The sequence below is a fragment of the Psammomys obesus genome, unplaced genomic scaffold (genome assembly GCF_907164565.1).
Source record: "Psammomys obesus unplaced genomic scaffold, mPsaObe1.curated_primary_1811, whole genome shotgun sequence".
Taxonomy (NCBI): domain Eukaryota; kingdom Metazoa; phylum Chordata; class Mammalia; order Rodentia; family Muridae; genus Psammomys; species Psammomys obesus.
In genome coordinates, this window is record NW_026587216.1 from 29,484,421 (window position 1) to 29,502,136 (window position 17,716).

Below are 17,716 nucleotides of genomic sequence, written 5' to 3' on the forward strand. Positions count from 1 at the left end.
TTCTAGAATACTAACTCTAACGGAGTTGCCGTAGGCAGGCGACGGCTCAGCACTGGCTGCTCTTCCAGCTCCCAGCACCTTCAACAACAACAACAACAAAAAACGTACGTGGAGCTGCTAACAGCGCCAGCTTTTAAACACTGACGTGGGTGAGGATGGAGAAGACCAAGCAAGCATTAAGTGCCAGGACCGGAAGACTGTCTTATTTTAGTCATCACTTACAAAACGAATTGGAAAGCGCTAAGGGAAGCAGTCTACTCCCTCCGCCCCAGCGGGAACGCCGGCCGTGGCCGGAAGGGGCGGAGCCTAAGAAGCGCCTTAGGGTTGCGGCAAGGCCGGCCACTTCCTTTCCCTGCAGCGCCCGGGAGCGTGAGCAGCGCGGGCGGCATGGCGGGCAGCGGAGGCCCCGGGCGGCGGAACCCGGCCTGCCCTCGGGCTCATCCAGGTGCGCATCCCGCGGTCTGTCTCCCCCGAGGGTGCGGGGCGGGGCTCTTTGCTGGCGGCGCCGGGTCCCAGCCGGGTACGGTGGCCCCCGTGGCCTGCTGGGCGCGGCCCGTTCCCGCTCGCTCGGGCTTTTCAATAATCTGCAAATGTACGCCGAGCCCTTGGTTAAAAGGCCTGCGCTCAGGACACTTACAAGTGCGGGGAGAAGCGGCCTCTGGCGGCAGCTTTAGCCAGGCCTGCACCGGGGCGGGGGTCCCTTTTGTGTCCCCACCGTGACCTATTTTTCCGTGGGAAATTTTATACAGGCGGAGTATTGCCTCTTAGATATTGAGACCGTCAATTTAAGGTTTAGGAGGCAGAATTTGCGCACCATCTTGAAAGCCACACAGGGTGGTAATGCTGGCTATGAAAAGGTTGTAGTGTCACGTTCTGAAGCATAACGAATACAAGAGAGCGCACCACCTCAGAACCGTAAATACTAAATTTTTCTGTTAGCACTTGTAAACCAGGTTACGTACTGTGAATTCCTATTAACTCAGGCATTTCAAGACTTGAAAGCGATCAAGGTTTCAACCTAAAAAGTTGAATTTTATAGGCCTTCATAAGTCCTCTCCAGTAACTGGTTCAATAATTTATTCTCTTGGAGTTTTGTAGGACATGATTTGTGACCCTGCCCATGCTCTTTGCTGTTGTAATGTACAGGTGATGATCTGCAAAATTGTAGTTAATGTTAAAAATGAGCGCACAACAGATACATGAAAGGGGTTTATTGGGTGGAGATGGAGAGAAATGATGGGGGAGGGGGCTACCCCACAGAGAAAGGGGAGGGAATAGAGCTTAAAAGAGGAAGATGCTTCTGCATGATGTCATCACGTTACTAGGCAACGAAAAGCAAGCTGCCTAATGCATCTAACTTCACTGCACACCCTGAGACTGATGAGCAAATGTTTGGTGCTCTGGATCAGTCAGTCAGTCCTACCACAGTGGAGGGTGTGATTGATGGGACAAGAACTCAAGCACTGCAGGAACCTGGAGTTCGACGCCGACGCAGAAGCCATGGGGGAGTGCTGCTTACTGGTGGTTCTTAATAGGACCCACGTGGGGTATCTTTCAGCCCAGTGGTGGCACCACCCACAATGGTCTGGGCCCTCTCCTCATCAATTGCTAATAAGAAAGGACCCTGAAGGGTCACCCCCAGCCCAGTCTTAGGCAGACATTTTCACAGTTGAGGCTTTCTCCTCCGCAGTGACTAGCCTGTGTCAAGATGACATAAAAACCCGCCAGCAGACTCATAAAAGGTGCTAAAACATGGAAGTACAAATGAGAGTTCGCCGTCAAATGTTTACTTTTTTAGGTGCAACAGCTGTCTCTTTTGAAGGTCCTTGACAACTGTTTTCTGAAAACTTGTCATGGAAAGTGATTGAACAAGTTACCAGGACCACAGTTGCCAGTAACAAGGTACAGATTGTGTGTGCTGTTCGTCTTTGTGGTTTGATTAACACAGGACCTGTTCTTGCAATGGTGTAATAGCTGGCACATGATGACTTAAGTTTTTGCCGTTTACCCAGCTGAGGGTTTCTTTGAAGAAATAATCCTAAGACTGAGATGCCAGCAATGTATAAATTAGTTCATATTACTGAATTGTGATGAAATTGTTGAAATGGTGTACTGTTTCTTCTGTCCAGCATGTAGGTGGCGGGAGATGAATGTCCAACTTGAGTATCTGCGATGTTTGAAAACACGTTGTTTTGTTGGGTAAGTTTGCTCAGGCAGTCATCTATCTTGATTGAGCAGTCTTTGATAACACTCAGACTGGAGCCAACCCCTTCTGTTTACTTGGCATTCTTTTGAAGATGATGAGGCTGAATCCTGGGCTTAGTTTCTGAGATGGAAGAAAATGATTCTGTGGGCTTCTGACTGTTTCTTTTTCTTTTGGGAAGGTGCAGTACATTTTGGAATGTAAAATGAAGACTTGGTCAAGAAACTGTGAACAGAAGCAAATGATGAAAATGAGTTAAACAAGTTATATAGAAATAAACAATTCTAAGTGCTCTGGTGGTAATTTCTTTAAAATGCATGTCTTTAAAACATTCTTATAGTAAAAGTTCTCAGCTTTCATAAGCCCAGATTTCTTTGTCAATACAAGCAATCCTGGTTGCTAGGAGATATAGCTGAAAATACACTGTAGGGAGAAAAGTGTCTAGGTGATCTGTGATCACTTAACTCTAAAACTGGATTTCCTCTCGAGGTGAGACTACGCTAAATCTTTAGCTAGTTGAGTAACTAGGTTTAGTGAACAGCATAAACACACAGCAACATTCTGGTGGCGTGGCATTTGAAGCCTTAGTAAGGGCTGGGGGAGTAGTTCCTTAATTGGCCCAAAGCTCTGGGTTTGATCCCCAGCTGGTAAGAATTGTTTAGCTTTCCCTTAGAGACCTAGACTACACACATCAGGCCTTAATTTCTACTCTTATAACTTGCTGTAACAAGTTATAAGTTACAGTTGTCCTATAACAGCCAGGACCTAAAAATACCAAAAGTCAGGTGTACCACCTAATTGGAGGCGGGAAGATCACCTCCCAGGAGTAAACAGTTGTCTTTGGAGTCACATTATACACAGCTTTCTTGATTCCACATTAGGTCTTATAAAGCAGTAGGCCCATAGTGCACATGGTAAAATATAGAAGGGCCTTTACATTAGATACTTAGGGACATTTAAATTGCCGAGGTTTAAGCTCAGTTTGGTAAATGAACAAGCTTAAACTGGTATAATTGTGGTAAAGTATTGCTAACTGGTGCAATGAACAGAACTTTTTCACACTTGCCATGTTCTCAACTGTGTATCCTTGATACATAGGTAACCAGGAAATTTTGATGTGAAGCTTGGTAATGTTTAAAGACAGTTTTGTTTTGGATGTTTGGGTTATTTATATATTTGTATTTAAAAGCCACATTTCATACTCCTAATGACATTCTAATAGGTAACCTTGAGATTACACACATCTGAAGCATTCTTCCAGTCATTTAACCAAGGCTTATAGAGGCATGAAAAGAGGTCTTCCTTAAATTGCTTATTCATCACTAGAAAAGATGGTTGTCCCAGGTCCATATGTGGCAATGAATTGTTGCAGTTGCTGTTGGCATTGAGTGAGGTAGAGATCTCTTCGCTCTAAATAGTCTTCGTTATATAGTTCAAATGGAAATAATGCATTGGGAGCAACGCAAAATGCAGTGGCCCCTAAATGAACAAATACAGCATGAGACTTAAAAACTAAATTTGCAAATACATTTCAACAAAAGTAAAGGTTCTGAACTAGTTTCATTCTAAGTTTTATTTTTGGTCATTTTTGAGGCATGTTCTTTTAATTTTGGTTTTCAAGAGGTTTTCTCTGTGTACCCTGGGCTGTCCTCTGTAGACAAAACTGGCCTTGAACTCAGAGCCCTGCCTCCCAGGTGTGCACCACGCTTGACAGAGGCAGGCTCTTACTGTGTAGCCCTGGCTGGCCTCTACCTGTGAGTGTTGTGACTAAAGGTGGAAATCACACCTGGCTGATTTAAATGTATTTTAAATATAAAGTGACCTTTTCTATGTGTTAACCAACCAGGTTCTAGATCCTCTATCAGGCCAAACTGGCCTGTGCTCTGTAGTATGGAATCCTTGCCTCTAAGAACTTGATCTCTGATCACTCCCACCATTTGAGTCTTACATTGACCCCCAAGACTGTTCCCCACTATAAGCCCATGCCATCATGCTCAGTGTTGATAACTTATTTATTTACTGTGTATCTTAAGTATCTTAGTATTTATATTTAAGAAGAAAAAAGTCCCTTCTAGGGTCACATCGTCTACAGCTAGTGCCCCATCTCCAACATTCAGTTGTCTAGATGGGCTGTCTCCATAGCAACACCTGCCCAATCTCCATTCCCACAACAGTTCCAAACAGCTCTGATCATGGGCACTACAACCTCTGGCTTAGCAGATGTAACTGTAACCTCAGCCTGTGGGCAGTGACCACTCACTCTGGAAACCCTTTCTTGGTATGTGGAACACCAAACCTTTCTTCCTATAAAACAGTTTTTGCTTCACGAACTTAGTTTGTTTTTTTCCTTCAACCCATTACTAAACACAGGAATTCCTCAAAGACAGTCTCAGAATTCTCTATACTTTGTCCAAGTAATGTCATCCACTTGACTTGAAATACCATCTCTGTTGTCCTAATTCTTATATTTCCAAGTCAGAACTCTCCTAAGGTCTAGGTGTTTTTAGTGTGTGTGTGCGTGCGCGTGCTGTACCATGGGGTGAGTGTATAGGTCAGAGGACAGCTTGAGGCAATAGGTTACATCTTTCGTATGTGGATTCAGGTTTATGTGACTTTAACCACTGAGTCATCTCTTCAGCCTGAGATTCTTAAAAATGTATGATGGAAAGTAAAGACTAAACTATTGAGTCTTATTTTTAAAAGCACATAAAGTCAAAATACAACAAAATAATGGTAGAGAGGGGGAAACATGGCAAAAAAGTAAAAAGCTGAGCACACGCCTTTAATTCCAGCACGAAAGGAGGTAAAGGTAGGTAGATCTCTAAGTTTGAGGTCAGCTTTGCTACAAAGCAAGTTCAGGAGAGCCAGTGGTACACAGAGAAACCCTGTGTAGAAAAAAAAAAAAAAAAGACATGAAAAGAGTATAAATTGCCAAATAATGGAAAAGTACATAAAATATTACATGGAGAAATAAAAAAAGACAAAGATATTGATGAAAGTGTATAAAGAAAAGGGGGGAGACAGGATAAAAAAATTGAAAACAAAAGTTGTTCTTGAGATGACATATAACTGACTAGTTATAGATGGGGAGGTGAGCCAGCTGAGCTTAGACAAACTTGAGTTAAATGCTCTGGAGAATATAAGATTTGTGAGTTAAGAACAAAGGAGACCTTTAGGAAGAGTTATTTAACCTGAAGCATAAGATACCCAGGTAGAGGGCACTAAAATCACAGATGCTTTCAAGAAAATGAGAGGTCCATGGTGACTAAATCATTGACAACTAGGCAGAGCAAAATAAAGAAGCTATAAAGGAAATCTTTTTCTCTTTTAAACATGACCTCTTGGTCTTTTAACTTGCCCTCCATTATATTCTTCTCCTTTCCCTCACATTTATTTGATCTTGCTTGTCTTTTGTTTTTCTTTGCTTGCCTCCTCTTTATTCCACTGTTTTATTTTGTTTTTTTTTTTTTCTTTACAATTTTTGGGGAAGAGGTAGTGTGAGGAAAGGAGTGTGGGGAGGGCAGTAGGGAAGGGGATTTGTAAGGATAATTATGAATAACATGAAAAATAACATAAGGAAAGCTATCATTTAAAAACTAATAAAAATGAATATTTAGGGAGCTTTTTAACTGCTTTAAGAGTAAAAACATTTAATGTAAATTCCTCAACTAAAGGAATTAAAGAAAAATCTCTTTTTACTTCCTTCAAATCATTTCTATTAATCATTAATCTCTATAACCTACTTCATAAAATTTGCAATCTGTCTCCTTTGGAAAGGACACACAAGAATTTGTAGATAATGATTTACAAGGTCCTGGGGCTTGAAGCATCCATGGACCTAGTTGAGAATGCTTGGGTTAGTCTAGTAGCTGAAGGAATGGCACAGTGGTTAACAATGCTTGCTGGGGCTTAGAAGGCCCAGAGGTTAAGAGCACTGGTTACTGAGTTAAGTTCCCAACAACCACAGCGTGGCTCACTACAATCTAGAATGAGATCTGGTGACCTCTTCTAGAGTGCAGGTGTACTTGCAGACAGAGCACTGTATACATAATGAATCAATAAATCTTTTTTGCTTTAAAGAATGCTTGCTGATTTTCTAGAGGACTCAGAACTGTTGGAGGCGGAGGTTTGAGGATGGCAAGTCAAAGGTGCCTTGGCCCTGAGGTGAGGTTTAGGCTCACAAAAAAATCCAAATTAGAAATCATGCATAATCAAGGTGTTTATTAACAGATGTGTCACACAGCTGGAATTCCCAGTGCTTAGAGGCTGAGGTGGTATGATTTTGAATTCATAGCTAGCCTGGGCTACATGATGAGACTGTGTCTCAAACAACCAGTAGAAGTTCAAATTCAAGTAAGACATATCCATATCCAATAACAATAAAGACTGAAAATTTTGAAGTGTTTAAAATGCATGTAATAAGTTAATAAACTAAGATTATTTAGGGATTATTACTAACAGTGAATTACCGTATTTCAATGTGAGAGATAGCTCAAACAATAAGGCTGCAATGAGCACATCTTCTTTGAGCACTTTGTTCCTTAAATTCAGTCTAGCATGAGCTTCAGATAAAGAAACTCTAAAAAAAAAATAATACAGGTTAATAAAGACATCAATATTACAAAAAGAACATACTTAAAAGAGGAACAAATCAGGATATGACATGAGCCATGTGTTTAAGGTCTGCATACTGGTTTTTTCCTTTTAAGCTATTTGTTTCCCACCAACTTAAGTTGGGCCAGAAGAAACAAGTATCCTGACTTGTCAAAAGCAAAAAAGTAACAAAAAAAGGCTTCTACTTACCATTCCACATCCCTTGCCCCAAGTTTCACTCCGGAAAATGTACAGAAGGGGAAACAAACCTAACTAAACATCTCTTATCTGAGGTCTCCATGGAACCTTAAAGTTCAAAATTCTTGTTACATAAGCAAATTCTGTCCACAGCAGTCTGAACTACTACTCATTACCTTCTCTCCTTTGAACATAAACTACTACTCACCTGCTTCCATGAATAATTTACTTCCTTAAACATGTAAACTGCTTTTTACCTGAAATAGCAGCTTTCGGCTTTCATCAGGCAGGTGTGAGGTTCTGGGGTTTTTGGTTGGTTGGTTGGTTGGTTTGTGGGTTTGGTTTTTGAGACAGGGTTTCTCTGTGTAGTCCTGGCTGTCCTGGACTCACCTTGTAGAATAGGTTGGCCTTGAACTCAGAGAGATCCTCCAGCCTCTGCCTCCCAAGGTCCTCCCAAGGGATTACAGGCGTGCACCACTGCACCTGACTCAGTGTGAAGTTCTTAAACGACTGCTGGACACTTGACGTTCAGGAAACTGATTAAGTCTGTAGAGTTTACTGACTGGGTGATTTTGGCATAAATTGACTTTGAGTGTGAGTGTGTGAAATGAGGATAAAACTGTGATATACAGATTTTATATAAATCTGGGCTGAAATTAGTGTCACTAGTTTCCACCCACTGGTCTTGTTCTAGCTGCTGGAACTAGACATCAAAATGTGAAACTCTTTAAATACTCAGTTACTTAGTTACACAGTTGGCCCTTGGTTTCTTTTTTCCAAGGTAACTATTCCTAGTACCTGTCATGGCTTGAAGGCTAGTAGTGTGGCTCAAAGGTAGGAGGCCCTGGGTTCCAGTCTAAGCAACACACAGGCACGCATGCACGCAACACACTACGTCACGAAACATAATTTCTTTTTTGGATTGTTTTTTGTTTGTGCGGTTTGGTTTTTGAAACAAGGTCTTTCTATGTAGCCTCGTCTATCTCAGAACTTGCTACCAGCTTGGCATTGAACTTAGAGAGCCACCTGCCTCTTCCTTCTGAGTGCCTGGATTAAAGGTGTATGCCACCAAATCTGACAAAACATAAACTTCACTTCCTCAATATTCTAGTTATTTCTCTCATGACCAGATGTGGTTAATCTTTACACTATAGTATGTCATTTGACTGTCAAGAGGGGAGGTAAGGTAGAATTATCATTTTCTTGCTCTACATGTTCTACAAATACAAGTTAATCTCAAAATGTCAGTCTACATGTTTGTTCACATTAATCATGAACGTAGTGAAATCTCATGCCTTTCTCATATTAAGTGGCAGTGCCCTCTCCCCACACACCCACACTTGTACCAGGAAGCTTGGGAACCTAATTGGAGACTTTACATTTATTCTATAAACCTTTTTCTTGCAAGATGAAGATCATAATTGAAATTTGTGGCAGTCTCTCAATGTGGCTTATAACATTTGATTATTGCAACCCCAGAATGCTGAAAACTCTCAGAATGCTGAAAACTAGTATGTGTGGAACCTTCATAAAAGGAGAAGTGATATTCTATACAAGAGGAGAAAACTGAAGACCAGTGAGTCTCCTGGGTAGTAAGTGTTCTTTCACCTTGCTCATCCATAAACCTCATAGCCACTCTCAGTGTTTGTCCATACAATATGACAAGGAGTTATATTAAAATTAACTCTGCCTGATTGGGGGGTCAAAATGATTACATATATAACACGAGGTTATGTAAGTTTAAGTACAGAGTATCGACTACCACAGATAAAAATCAACATGAGATAGTAGAACTTTCAAAGTTGATGCAGCGTAGTTTTGCCAGGCATGGTGGTGAACACTTGTTATCCCAACACTTGGGGAGGCAGAGGCAGGTGGATTGTTGTGAGGCTAGTCTGGCTTACAAAGCAAGTCTAGGACAGCCAAGGTTACACAGAGAAACCCTGTCTTGAAAAACCTAAATTAATTAAATAAATAAATAAGGTTTACTTTGGCTTACCGTTTGTATTTTCAGCTTTATTTAAATAATATAGTTGAGGACAGTAATTAAACATATCTATCTTAGACCCATACTTGGGTGCTTTCTACACACTCATTTTATTTTATATTGCAGATATAACAAGATATTCCATGTCTTTGTTAGATTATTTTACCCTTAATCTTACTTTATAATCTGAGATTGTATTTTATAATATCAGATGGAATAATGGCCTCTAAGTGAAGGAATATAAACTTTGATAGAGTCCACATCATAATGTCACATATCACAACACAGTGACACTGTCGTGCTGTTAAATAGAACTAGGTAATTCTCTGCTCTGTGTATATAATTCCATTTGGGAAAACTGAATATATCTATTATCAATATAAAGTATATTTGTGTGCTTATACACACATATATATATATGTATATTCTGACTTAAGAATACAACACTTAAATGGGCTAGAGAGATACCTCAGTAAGCCAGTCTCCCCCAAGCATGGAGACCTAAGTTCAGCCGCAGCACCACAGAAAAAGCGGGTGCAGCTGTGGGAGCCTGCACGGCAGTGCTAAGCAATAGAGCCAGGAGGGGTCCTGTCTTGCTCAACAGCTAGTCTAGTCCAGCAAGTGAGCTCCCAGTCCAGACTCTTTAAAAAATAAGGCGGAGAGTCATTGAGGAAGACACCTGACATCAACTACTGGCCTTCTTGCCCCCCCATATACATATTTATACACCCACAGATATGTACACACACACACACACACAAAACCCAACATGTACACACAAACATTTATACACACATATACATGCCTAGGGAAATAATTCAGTGGATAAACTGCTTCCTGTATAAATACACATACCTGCATTCAATTCCCAGAACCAATGTAAAAAGCTGCAGCTGGTGATACCTGACTGTAATTCCAAACAGTGGAGAGACAGACAGGCAGCTCCCTGGGGCTCCCTGGACAGCCAGCTTAGTCTGCTTGGTGAGCTACAGGCCAGGGAAAGATCCTGTCTCAAAAACAAAGTTGATGGTATCTGAAGAATGACTCCTGGGGTTGACCCCTGGCTTCTTCATGCCTGAGCACACACCCACACATGTTCATATATTAATAAGTGTCCACGTATATATGATGGTACTCGATGTCTATCTGTTTGTCTGTCTGTCTGTCTAGCTATTCTATTTATCTACCTTTATATGTTTATTTTGATCAGGTACAGGCTGGCCTTGACTCACTATAAAGCTGAAGATAACCTTAAACTTTTGATACTATTGCTTCTACTTCTTAGTTTTTTTCTTTGTTTTTGTTTTTGAGACAGGGTTTCTCTGTAGCCTTGGTTGTTCTAGACTCACTATTTTAGACCAGGGTGACCTTGAAGTCACTGCTGTAGGCCTGTCTCTGCCTCCCTTGTTGGTATTAAAGGGGTGTGCCACCACGCCTGGCTTCAAAGAGAATTTTTTATTATTTATTTTATTTTACTATATGGAGACAGGGTTTCTCTGTGTAGCTTTGGTTGTCTTGGAACTCACTCTGTAGACCAGTTACCCAGTGCGGTGGCACACACTTGTAATCCCAGCACTTAGGGAGGCAAAAGCCAATATATGTGAGTTTGAGGCCAGCCTGGTCCACAAAGCCAACTCCAGGACAGCCAAGGCTACATAGAGAAACTCTGTCTCAAAAAAGAAAAAATAAAAACCAAACAGACAAACAAAAAAGCATTACTCATTTTATATTAAAGTACTGTAAAGTACAAGAAACAGAGCTGGGAAAAGGGCTCAGCGGTAGAGCGCTTCCTTGCATACTGAAGTCTTGTGTTCAGTCCTTAACACTAAGCTAAACACATAGACGCGCAAGGAACAATGTAGGGTCTCTATTGGGGAAGAAGAGTGGAGGAGCTGGAGGGGAGGGAATGGAGGTGGATTGGGTGCAAACACATTCTATGCACATATGAATATTAAATAAATTACTTAATAGGAAAGTTTCTTTAGGCCCAAGGATAACATACTTGGGACACAAACAACTACATTAAAAAGCAATCATTTGCATTAAAATCGTTGTATTTTTCTCAGATATATCTCATACAGAGAAGCCAAAAAATAATTCAGGGAAAAGAATTATTAGTGGTGCAAATGACTTAGAAATATAACAAAGGAAATCATTAAGTCATCTTAAATTCTTCTGAAACAAAGTAAATAATCAGCCAACCATAAATCAGAGAAACAAATATAAAAAGACAAGTTAATTAAATTCATATCTAAAAGTCAGTTTTGGCCTTAAGTTAAATACCTACAAGTATTTTAATGCAGATGCTGACAACTTTGATCCATGTACAGAATCTGTTCTGACTCTGCGACTTGCTAGATAATAGCCATGAATCATTCTTTCTGCTTCCAAGCTGAATTCCATATTCAAATTCTTTGCAAAAGCCAGTAGCTAAGTTAAAAATATAAAAAAATTAAATTTTATTATGGACTCATTATAATTCCAAAGTGTACTGGCATCTGATTTTTAAAATTTCCATAATTTTTACATCAAACTTAAGTCAATATTTGGGCCATTTCCTAGCCACTGAGCATTTTAAGTCTTTGCCTTCTGCTTGTAACAAATATGAAAGTTTCCCTAGAAGAGCCTCTCTCACAGTGCACTATGCACCGGAACTGAACTACTAGTTGATTTTTGTGCTTTCAGTGAGATAAAGACTCACCTCTCTCAGAAGCTCCTCACCCAGTGCTAGGTTTAAAGGCATGTGCCACCACTGCCCAGCTTAATTTCTCTCTTGAATGGTTTAATCCTTACTTTATTTCTTCATAACTTACTCTCATTTACCTTAGAACTGCTACCTCCCTACTTCCCTTCTGTCTTTTCCCTTAGCTAGACACTTGTAGTTAGTGAGGAGGTACCATATTAGCTGCAATAAAGGTGAGTCCTGATGGTCTGGGGAGATCTGAGCAGCGAATAATTTTCTTAATCAGACATAATTTGTATTTATTTATTTATTTATTTAATGTAGACGAGTACTCTATCTGCATGTACACCTGCAAGCCAGAAGAGGGCATCAGATCCCAGTATAGATGGTTATGAGCCACTATGTGGTTGCTGGAAATTGAACTCAGGACCTCTGGTAGAGTAAACAGTGCTTTTTAACCACTGAGCCATCTCTCCGGCTTGAGGATAATTCTTCTTGAAATGTTAGATGTGTTTCTTCGGGAATGTGGACAGCATGCATTTGCCCTGGCATGAGTGTATCATCCTGGGCACTGAACTCAGGTTGTCTGGCTGGACATCAAGTGCCTTTATCTGCTGAGCCATCTCATTGGCCAGAGAATGACTCTAAAACACAGCATTCAACACTTGCTTTTCTTCCTGCATCTGTTATTCCTAGTTCCTTAAATCCTTACTCTATCAAATAATTTCCAGATTTCTTGCTTTACTATCTAAGCTGTTTTCTTTCTTCTTCTTTTTTTTTTTTTAAACTTGTAAGACCAAAGAAAACACTAGCCATTACCAGGATATATTAATTATGGTGTACAATTATTTTTTCTAGTACTGTGGGTTTAAACCCTGGTCATACACAGCTGGGAAAGGGCTGTACTGTCAGGCTGTATTGGCATCTCTGTTTTCTATATTTTACTTATAAGCTCTTTAAGAATCATATTGATACATCCTGGAATGGGCTTATCCTGTCTTTGTTTTTCTGTAATTTTCTCCAGGCCTCAGACTGAATGACAGCACAGTAGCTCTCTCTAAGTTTTCCTCTGCAGTGGCATGATGACCACACCGCTATCACCTTTCAGGATTTACTGTCTCAGCAGTGCTGTCAGCAATGTGTTCCAAGTGTCATCCCCTTCAGGGATTACTTCAGGACAAGCATATTATATATCTGATGGATGCAGAGGTTTAGAGGGATTCATGAAGTCCTTCTCTTTTTGTCTGAAGATAGACAACTCTGATGGGTCTCCTGAGCTCCAGAGCTTCCTGTAGGCTTCCAGATGTCGACACTCATCCTGCATTTCAGCTTGACTCTAACCTCTGTCCAACCTGGCTTCCTCCCTTCCTAAGTAATGACAGAAGAACACTTTATAACACACTACAGCAGTAAGTCCTGTCTTCTCCACATACCCAGTCCTCAACAAATTTTAGGCTCTTTGCTTTGTGTGGCAAATAGATTTTCCATGTTTACTATTTCATGTACCTAATAAAATTCACAATTGTTCTCTTCTATCTGAGCATCAAAGGCTTTTTTCAAACTGTTAAAGCCCTGAAATTCCATAATACATTTTGCTCCAGGCAAACTCCATATTCTCATAGCTTCCCAAATATATTGATTTCTACACCTATGTCTTTGCTTTTATGGTTATTTCCGCTTAAACAGGTATTATGGCAAGCCATAAAACATTTTACATTTCTTTCTCTCTCTCTTTATTTTTTTATTTTTGTTTGTTTGTTTTTGTTTTTCAAGACATTCACTGGGTAGGCCAGGCTAACCTTGAATTCAGAGTGATCGGCCTACCTCTGCCTGCTGAGTGCTCAGGTTAAAGGGGTGTGCCACCACTGCCTGGCATATTTTTAACATTTCTTGATGTCCAGCTAAATTCTCATCTCTTGCATTCTGCACTCATATTCTTATTTCTGAATGCCATATGTATTTCGTGATAGCAACACTTAGCTCGGCACTTAAGTTGCCCCCACATGTTTCCTGTACCTTGTTCCTCTCAGTTAAATAGCTACTTGAAAAGGAAATTGAATAGTCAAACAATGTGAATAACTGTGCTCACATGGCTTAGCTTAATTGTCTATAGAAATAGTCTTTTTAATATATTGGTCTTTTTAAAGCTATGGATATTTAGATAATAATAGAAATAATAAACTTAACATTTTTATACTGAAGTTTTCTTATACACCTGGTTAGTTATTTTTTTTCTGTACAATGTACTTAAAATGTTAAAAATCTGGAAGCAAGCTGGTAGGAAAGAATACCAGCTAAGCATGGCAGTAAATGCCTGTAATCGTAGCCCTTTAAGTTAGAAGCAGAAGGATCAAAGCTGTTCTTGGCCAGCATAGTGAATTCTAAGCCAGCCTGGGCTACATGAACCCTGTCTCAAAGTAAACAAAACAAAAGCAACTCGATAAAATCCTAGAAGAAGAAACAAATAGTGCCAAATAAACTTGTCTTTAAATTAAGAAGTGGGGCTGGTGAGTCAGGGCACTTGTTGCTAAGCCTGACAAGCTGAGTTGATCCCTGCAAGTCTCAGGGCAGGAGAGAACTGCATCGAACAAAGTTATTCTTTGACCTTTATGTGGACACTGTGTCCACACACATGCAAAATGTGTGCGCACACACCTACACACCGCACAAACAAACGAACAGATGTAAATATAAAAAAAATAAATGATTGAGAAACAATGAAATAGGCCTTTTGGGTAAGCATTATCTCTGCCTTTACCTTTTCAAAGTCTTCAGTTGTGAACTGTTTGGAGGCTAAATACAGCAGGCCCTCAGGATCCATCGCTTTCTTTAAAGTATGCTGCACAGTAGGGAGAAGTGGGTGGCAAGGAGATGAGTCATTGCAGTGAATCAACAATCCAAATGCCTCTGCAAGGTGAGCTGGAATCAAACTGCAGTCCTACATCAAACACAAAGGCAGGGCAAACTGTGAGCTAACTAACTGGAAATAGTCAAATACAAATCCATCTTTATAATAGTTCACTTCTCTAGTGATTATGTCAGTATTAACTACAGCTTAAATTCATTTCTGGAAAAATGTGAAGCTTGTGGAATACAATTTTTATTTTTTGTTTTTTCAAGACAGTGTCTCTCTACATTGCCCTGGCTGTCCTGGAAGTTGGTCTGGAACTCATAGAGATTCTCCTGCCTCTGCCTTCCAAGTGCTGTGATTAAAGGTGTTTTCCTTGACCCCGATTCCCACCCCTTGCTGGAATGCAACATTTTAAGAAAGTTCTTATCAAGTATTTATTGTATATTATTTAGTAAAGCCTTCCAGGGCTCAGGAAATACTTCCGTCAGTAACGAGCTAGCTGTATGAGGGAGAAGTACTGAATTTTATCCCCTAGAGCCCAGTCAGAAAGGCTTGGTGCTACAACAGGTGCCTGTAATTGCAGTGGGGTGGGGGTGAGGGTGGGGGGCAGAGACAGAAAGATCCCTTGGGTTTACTGGCTAGACAGTCTAGCTAAATTGGAGAATTCCAGAAACAGACTCTCTCAAAAAACTGGTAGACTGCAATTGATGAAGACATCTGAGTTGACCTTGACCACAAACACATATCCATGCACGCTCGCACACACACACACACACACAGAGCTTCTCAACTATTCGGATAGAAATTTTTACTGATTAGACATCTGATTTGCATGACTGAAAATTTAGAGGTATGATGTAGCTCAGACAAAACAAAAACAACTGGACCATTATTCAGTTGTAAAGTCTGAAAAAGTATATAAATGCAAGAACATTTTTGCTGGATATAATAGTGCGGGTCTGCACCCCAGCTCAGCACTCAGCAGGATGGCTAGTTGGAGGCCAGTCTGGGCCATCTAATGAGTTACAATATAACCTTGGCAATATGGTGAAGCCTTACCTAAAAAATGAGGAAGAAGAAGAAATAAAAGAAGGAAGAGGTTGGAAGGGGAGAAGAATATGAAAACAGACTAACAGTTCTCTGAGAAACACTTAAAAGCATTTTGTGTGTGTGTGTGTGTGTATGTGACAGCCTAGGATGGCCTCAAACATATAGCTGAGAATAACCTTGAATTCTAATCCTCCTGCTTCCATGTCTCAAGTTCTAGAATTACAGATGGCCTCTTAACAATATTCTAACAATAAAAAGGTCAGAGCGCTTACCATCTGACCAATCAGAGTACTGGTTTTCTGCAAATTTCTCTTTGAAGGTGAATCCATATCAACAAAAGACCAAAAACTGCACTGAATGGGAAAAGTCATTTGCTGATCAATATCATCCCCAAACTTCTTTCCTGGGATGAACACTGAAATGCTTCTGCTCTCCAAAACTGCATCAGAAGACATAATCCATGTATAAAAGATGCTGCACATCTGGACAGTTTTATTGTCAACCTTTTAAATTTTTGTTATTCTAGTAGATACCCTATATAGCTACAAGTTAATAACATATCATCATATGAAATTATACTAAAACAGATGATGTCACAAGGAAATCTGATTGCTTTAAAAGATATTGCTAAAATTAGAACAACTACCACAAAAGAAAAGAATGTCTGTGTGTGTTATTGGTTTGAGAATCACAAGCTGGAACTGTGGCTGGGCATCTGGGTGGGACAGGTGGTGGAGGAGGAGGACATTCACACAGTCGGGCTTTCATTGACCCAGGCTGGCCTCAAACTCACCAATAGCTCAGGATAATTTGGAACTTTCTGATCCTCCTTCCCCCCCGCCCCCAAGTGTTGTGATTACAGGTTTATCCACCGTGCAGTGCTTGGGATAGCTTTGTGCACACGAGGCACACACATGTATCAGCTGAGCCACACCCCCAACTCAGGAAAGTCCTTTATGTGCTAAAAGAATGAGGCCAAGCAGTCTGCTCAAGAGGGAATGTCAGAAGACAAAGGTAATGTGATCTATGACTGAGGGAAAAGGCATTTCAATTCAGGATGTTGAAAACCAAAGCCATTAAAGCCCTCTTCCACTTAAAACCCAAAGAAACAGTAAAACAGTAAGTAGAAATAGCCTACCCACATTTTCATCTTTCCTTCACACTTTCTTACATTCAATATATGGATTTAATCTTTCTTTTGATTTTTTTTATTTTTTTTATTTATTTATTTTTTTTTTTTTTTGAGACAGGATAGCCCTGGGTATCCTGGACTCAATCTGTAGACCAGGCTGGCCTCAAACTCACAGAGATTCCCCTGATTCTGCCTCCAGAGTGCTGGGATCAAAGGCATGTGTCATCACGCCCAGCTGGATTTAATCTTATTCTTAGGATTTTAGCTCACAAATGGATTTAAAAATTAATCTTTTGCTGGGCATGTCCAGGACAGCCAAGACAGATAAACCCTGTCTCGAAAAGCGAATAAATACATAAAAAGTAAAGTTAATCTTGTAATTCATTAAGCAGGCTTTTGTATTCACATGTTAGACTTCTGTCACTATAGAACAATACCTGATATAAGCAACTTCAAGAAAAGGCTCTTTAGGCTGTGCTTCTACAGGTTTTAATCCATCATGGTGGGACAGACAGAACAGCAGCTCTGTCATGGTAGTCAAGAAACACAGAGAGAAGGCTATGCTCTTCAGCTCCAGTAAAAAGTGACACATACACACACCATGTTTTTTTTGTTTGTTTGTTTTGTTTTGTTTTAAGATAAGGTTTGTTTGGCTATCTTGGAACTCACTCTGTAGACCAGGCTGACCTAAGAGATCCACCTGCCTCTGTCTCCAGAGTGCTGGGCTTAAAGGCGTGCACTATCTCTGCCCAGCTTGGATTGTAAATATTTAACCTTATAGAAATTGCCCAAGCAGTTTTCACAATGATTTACTATTTGCTACTCCCTCCAACAATACAAGAGCACTCAAAGGTTCTACATCCTCAAAGTTTTTCTTACCGATTGTTTAAAATGCCATTTTGGTAGGTAGGACTGGTTACTAGAGCCCAATGTAAAGCAAACATCTTGTATGTTGTTAAAAAGCAGGAAAAATACTTCTATTAAAAGTATCAATATGGGCCTGGAGAGATGGCTCAGTG

At 40.3% G+C, this 17,716-nt stretch overlaps 1 protein-coding gene, 1 long non-coding RNA gene and 1 other non-coding gene across 3 annotated transcripts in view; 2 read left to right on the top strand and 1 right to left on the bottom strand.

Moving 5' to 3' along the window:
• Window positions 1-332: 332 nt before the first annotated feature.
• On the top strand, window positions 333-2,495 carry LOC129673408 (uncharacterized). The gene is made up of 4 exons (XR_008719661.1): window positions 333-445; window positions 1,799-1,902; window positions 2,130-2,199; window positions 2,385-2,495. It is a non-coding gene; the product is annotated as an uncharacterized LOC129673408 (long non-coding RNA).
• Window positions 1,974-2,057, top strand: LOC129673791 (small nucleolar RNA SNORD87). The gene has a single exon (XR_008719720.1). It is a non-coding gene; the product is annotated as a small nucleolar RNA SNORD87 (small nucleolar RNA).
• An 877-nt stretch (window positions 2,496-3,372) lies between the features above and the next one.
• Window positions 3,373-17,716, bottom strand: part of Mcmdc2 (minichromosome maintenance domain containing 2) — a 34,472-nt gene continuing 20,128 nt past the window's right edge. Inside the window, exons 13-17 of the mRNA XM_055603169.1 lie at window positions 15,838-16,004; window positions 14,423-14,602; window positions 11,269-11,411; window positions 6,673-6,782; window positions 3,373-3,682 (exon numbers count right to left, since the gene is read on the bottom strand). Of these exons, the coding sequence (XP_055459144.1) occupies window positions 3,516-3,682; window positions 6,673-6,782; window positions 11,269-11,411; window positions 14,423-14,602; window positions 15,838-16,004 (767 nt within the window). The 3' untranslated portion in view covers window positions 3,373-3,515. The remainder of the gene's footprint in view (window positions 3,683-6,672; window positions 6,783-11,268; window positions 11,412-14,422; window positions 14,603-15,837; window positions 16,005-17,716) is intronic.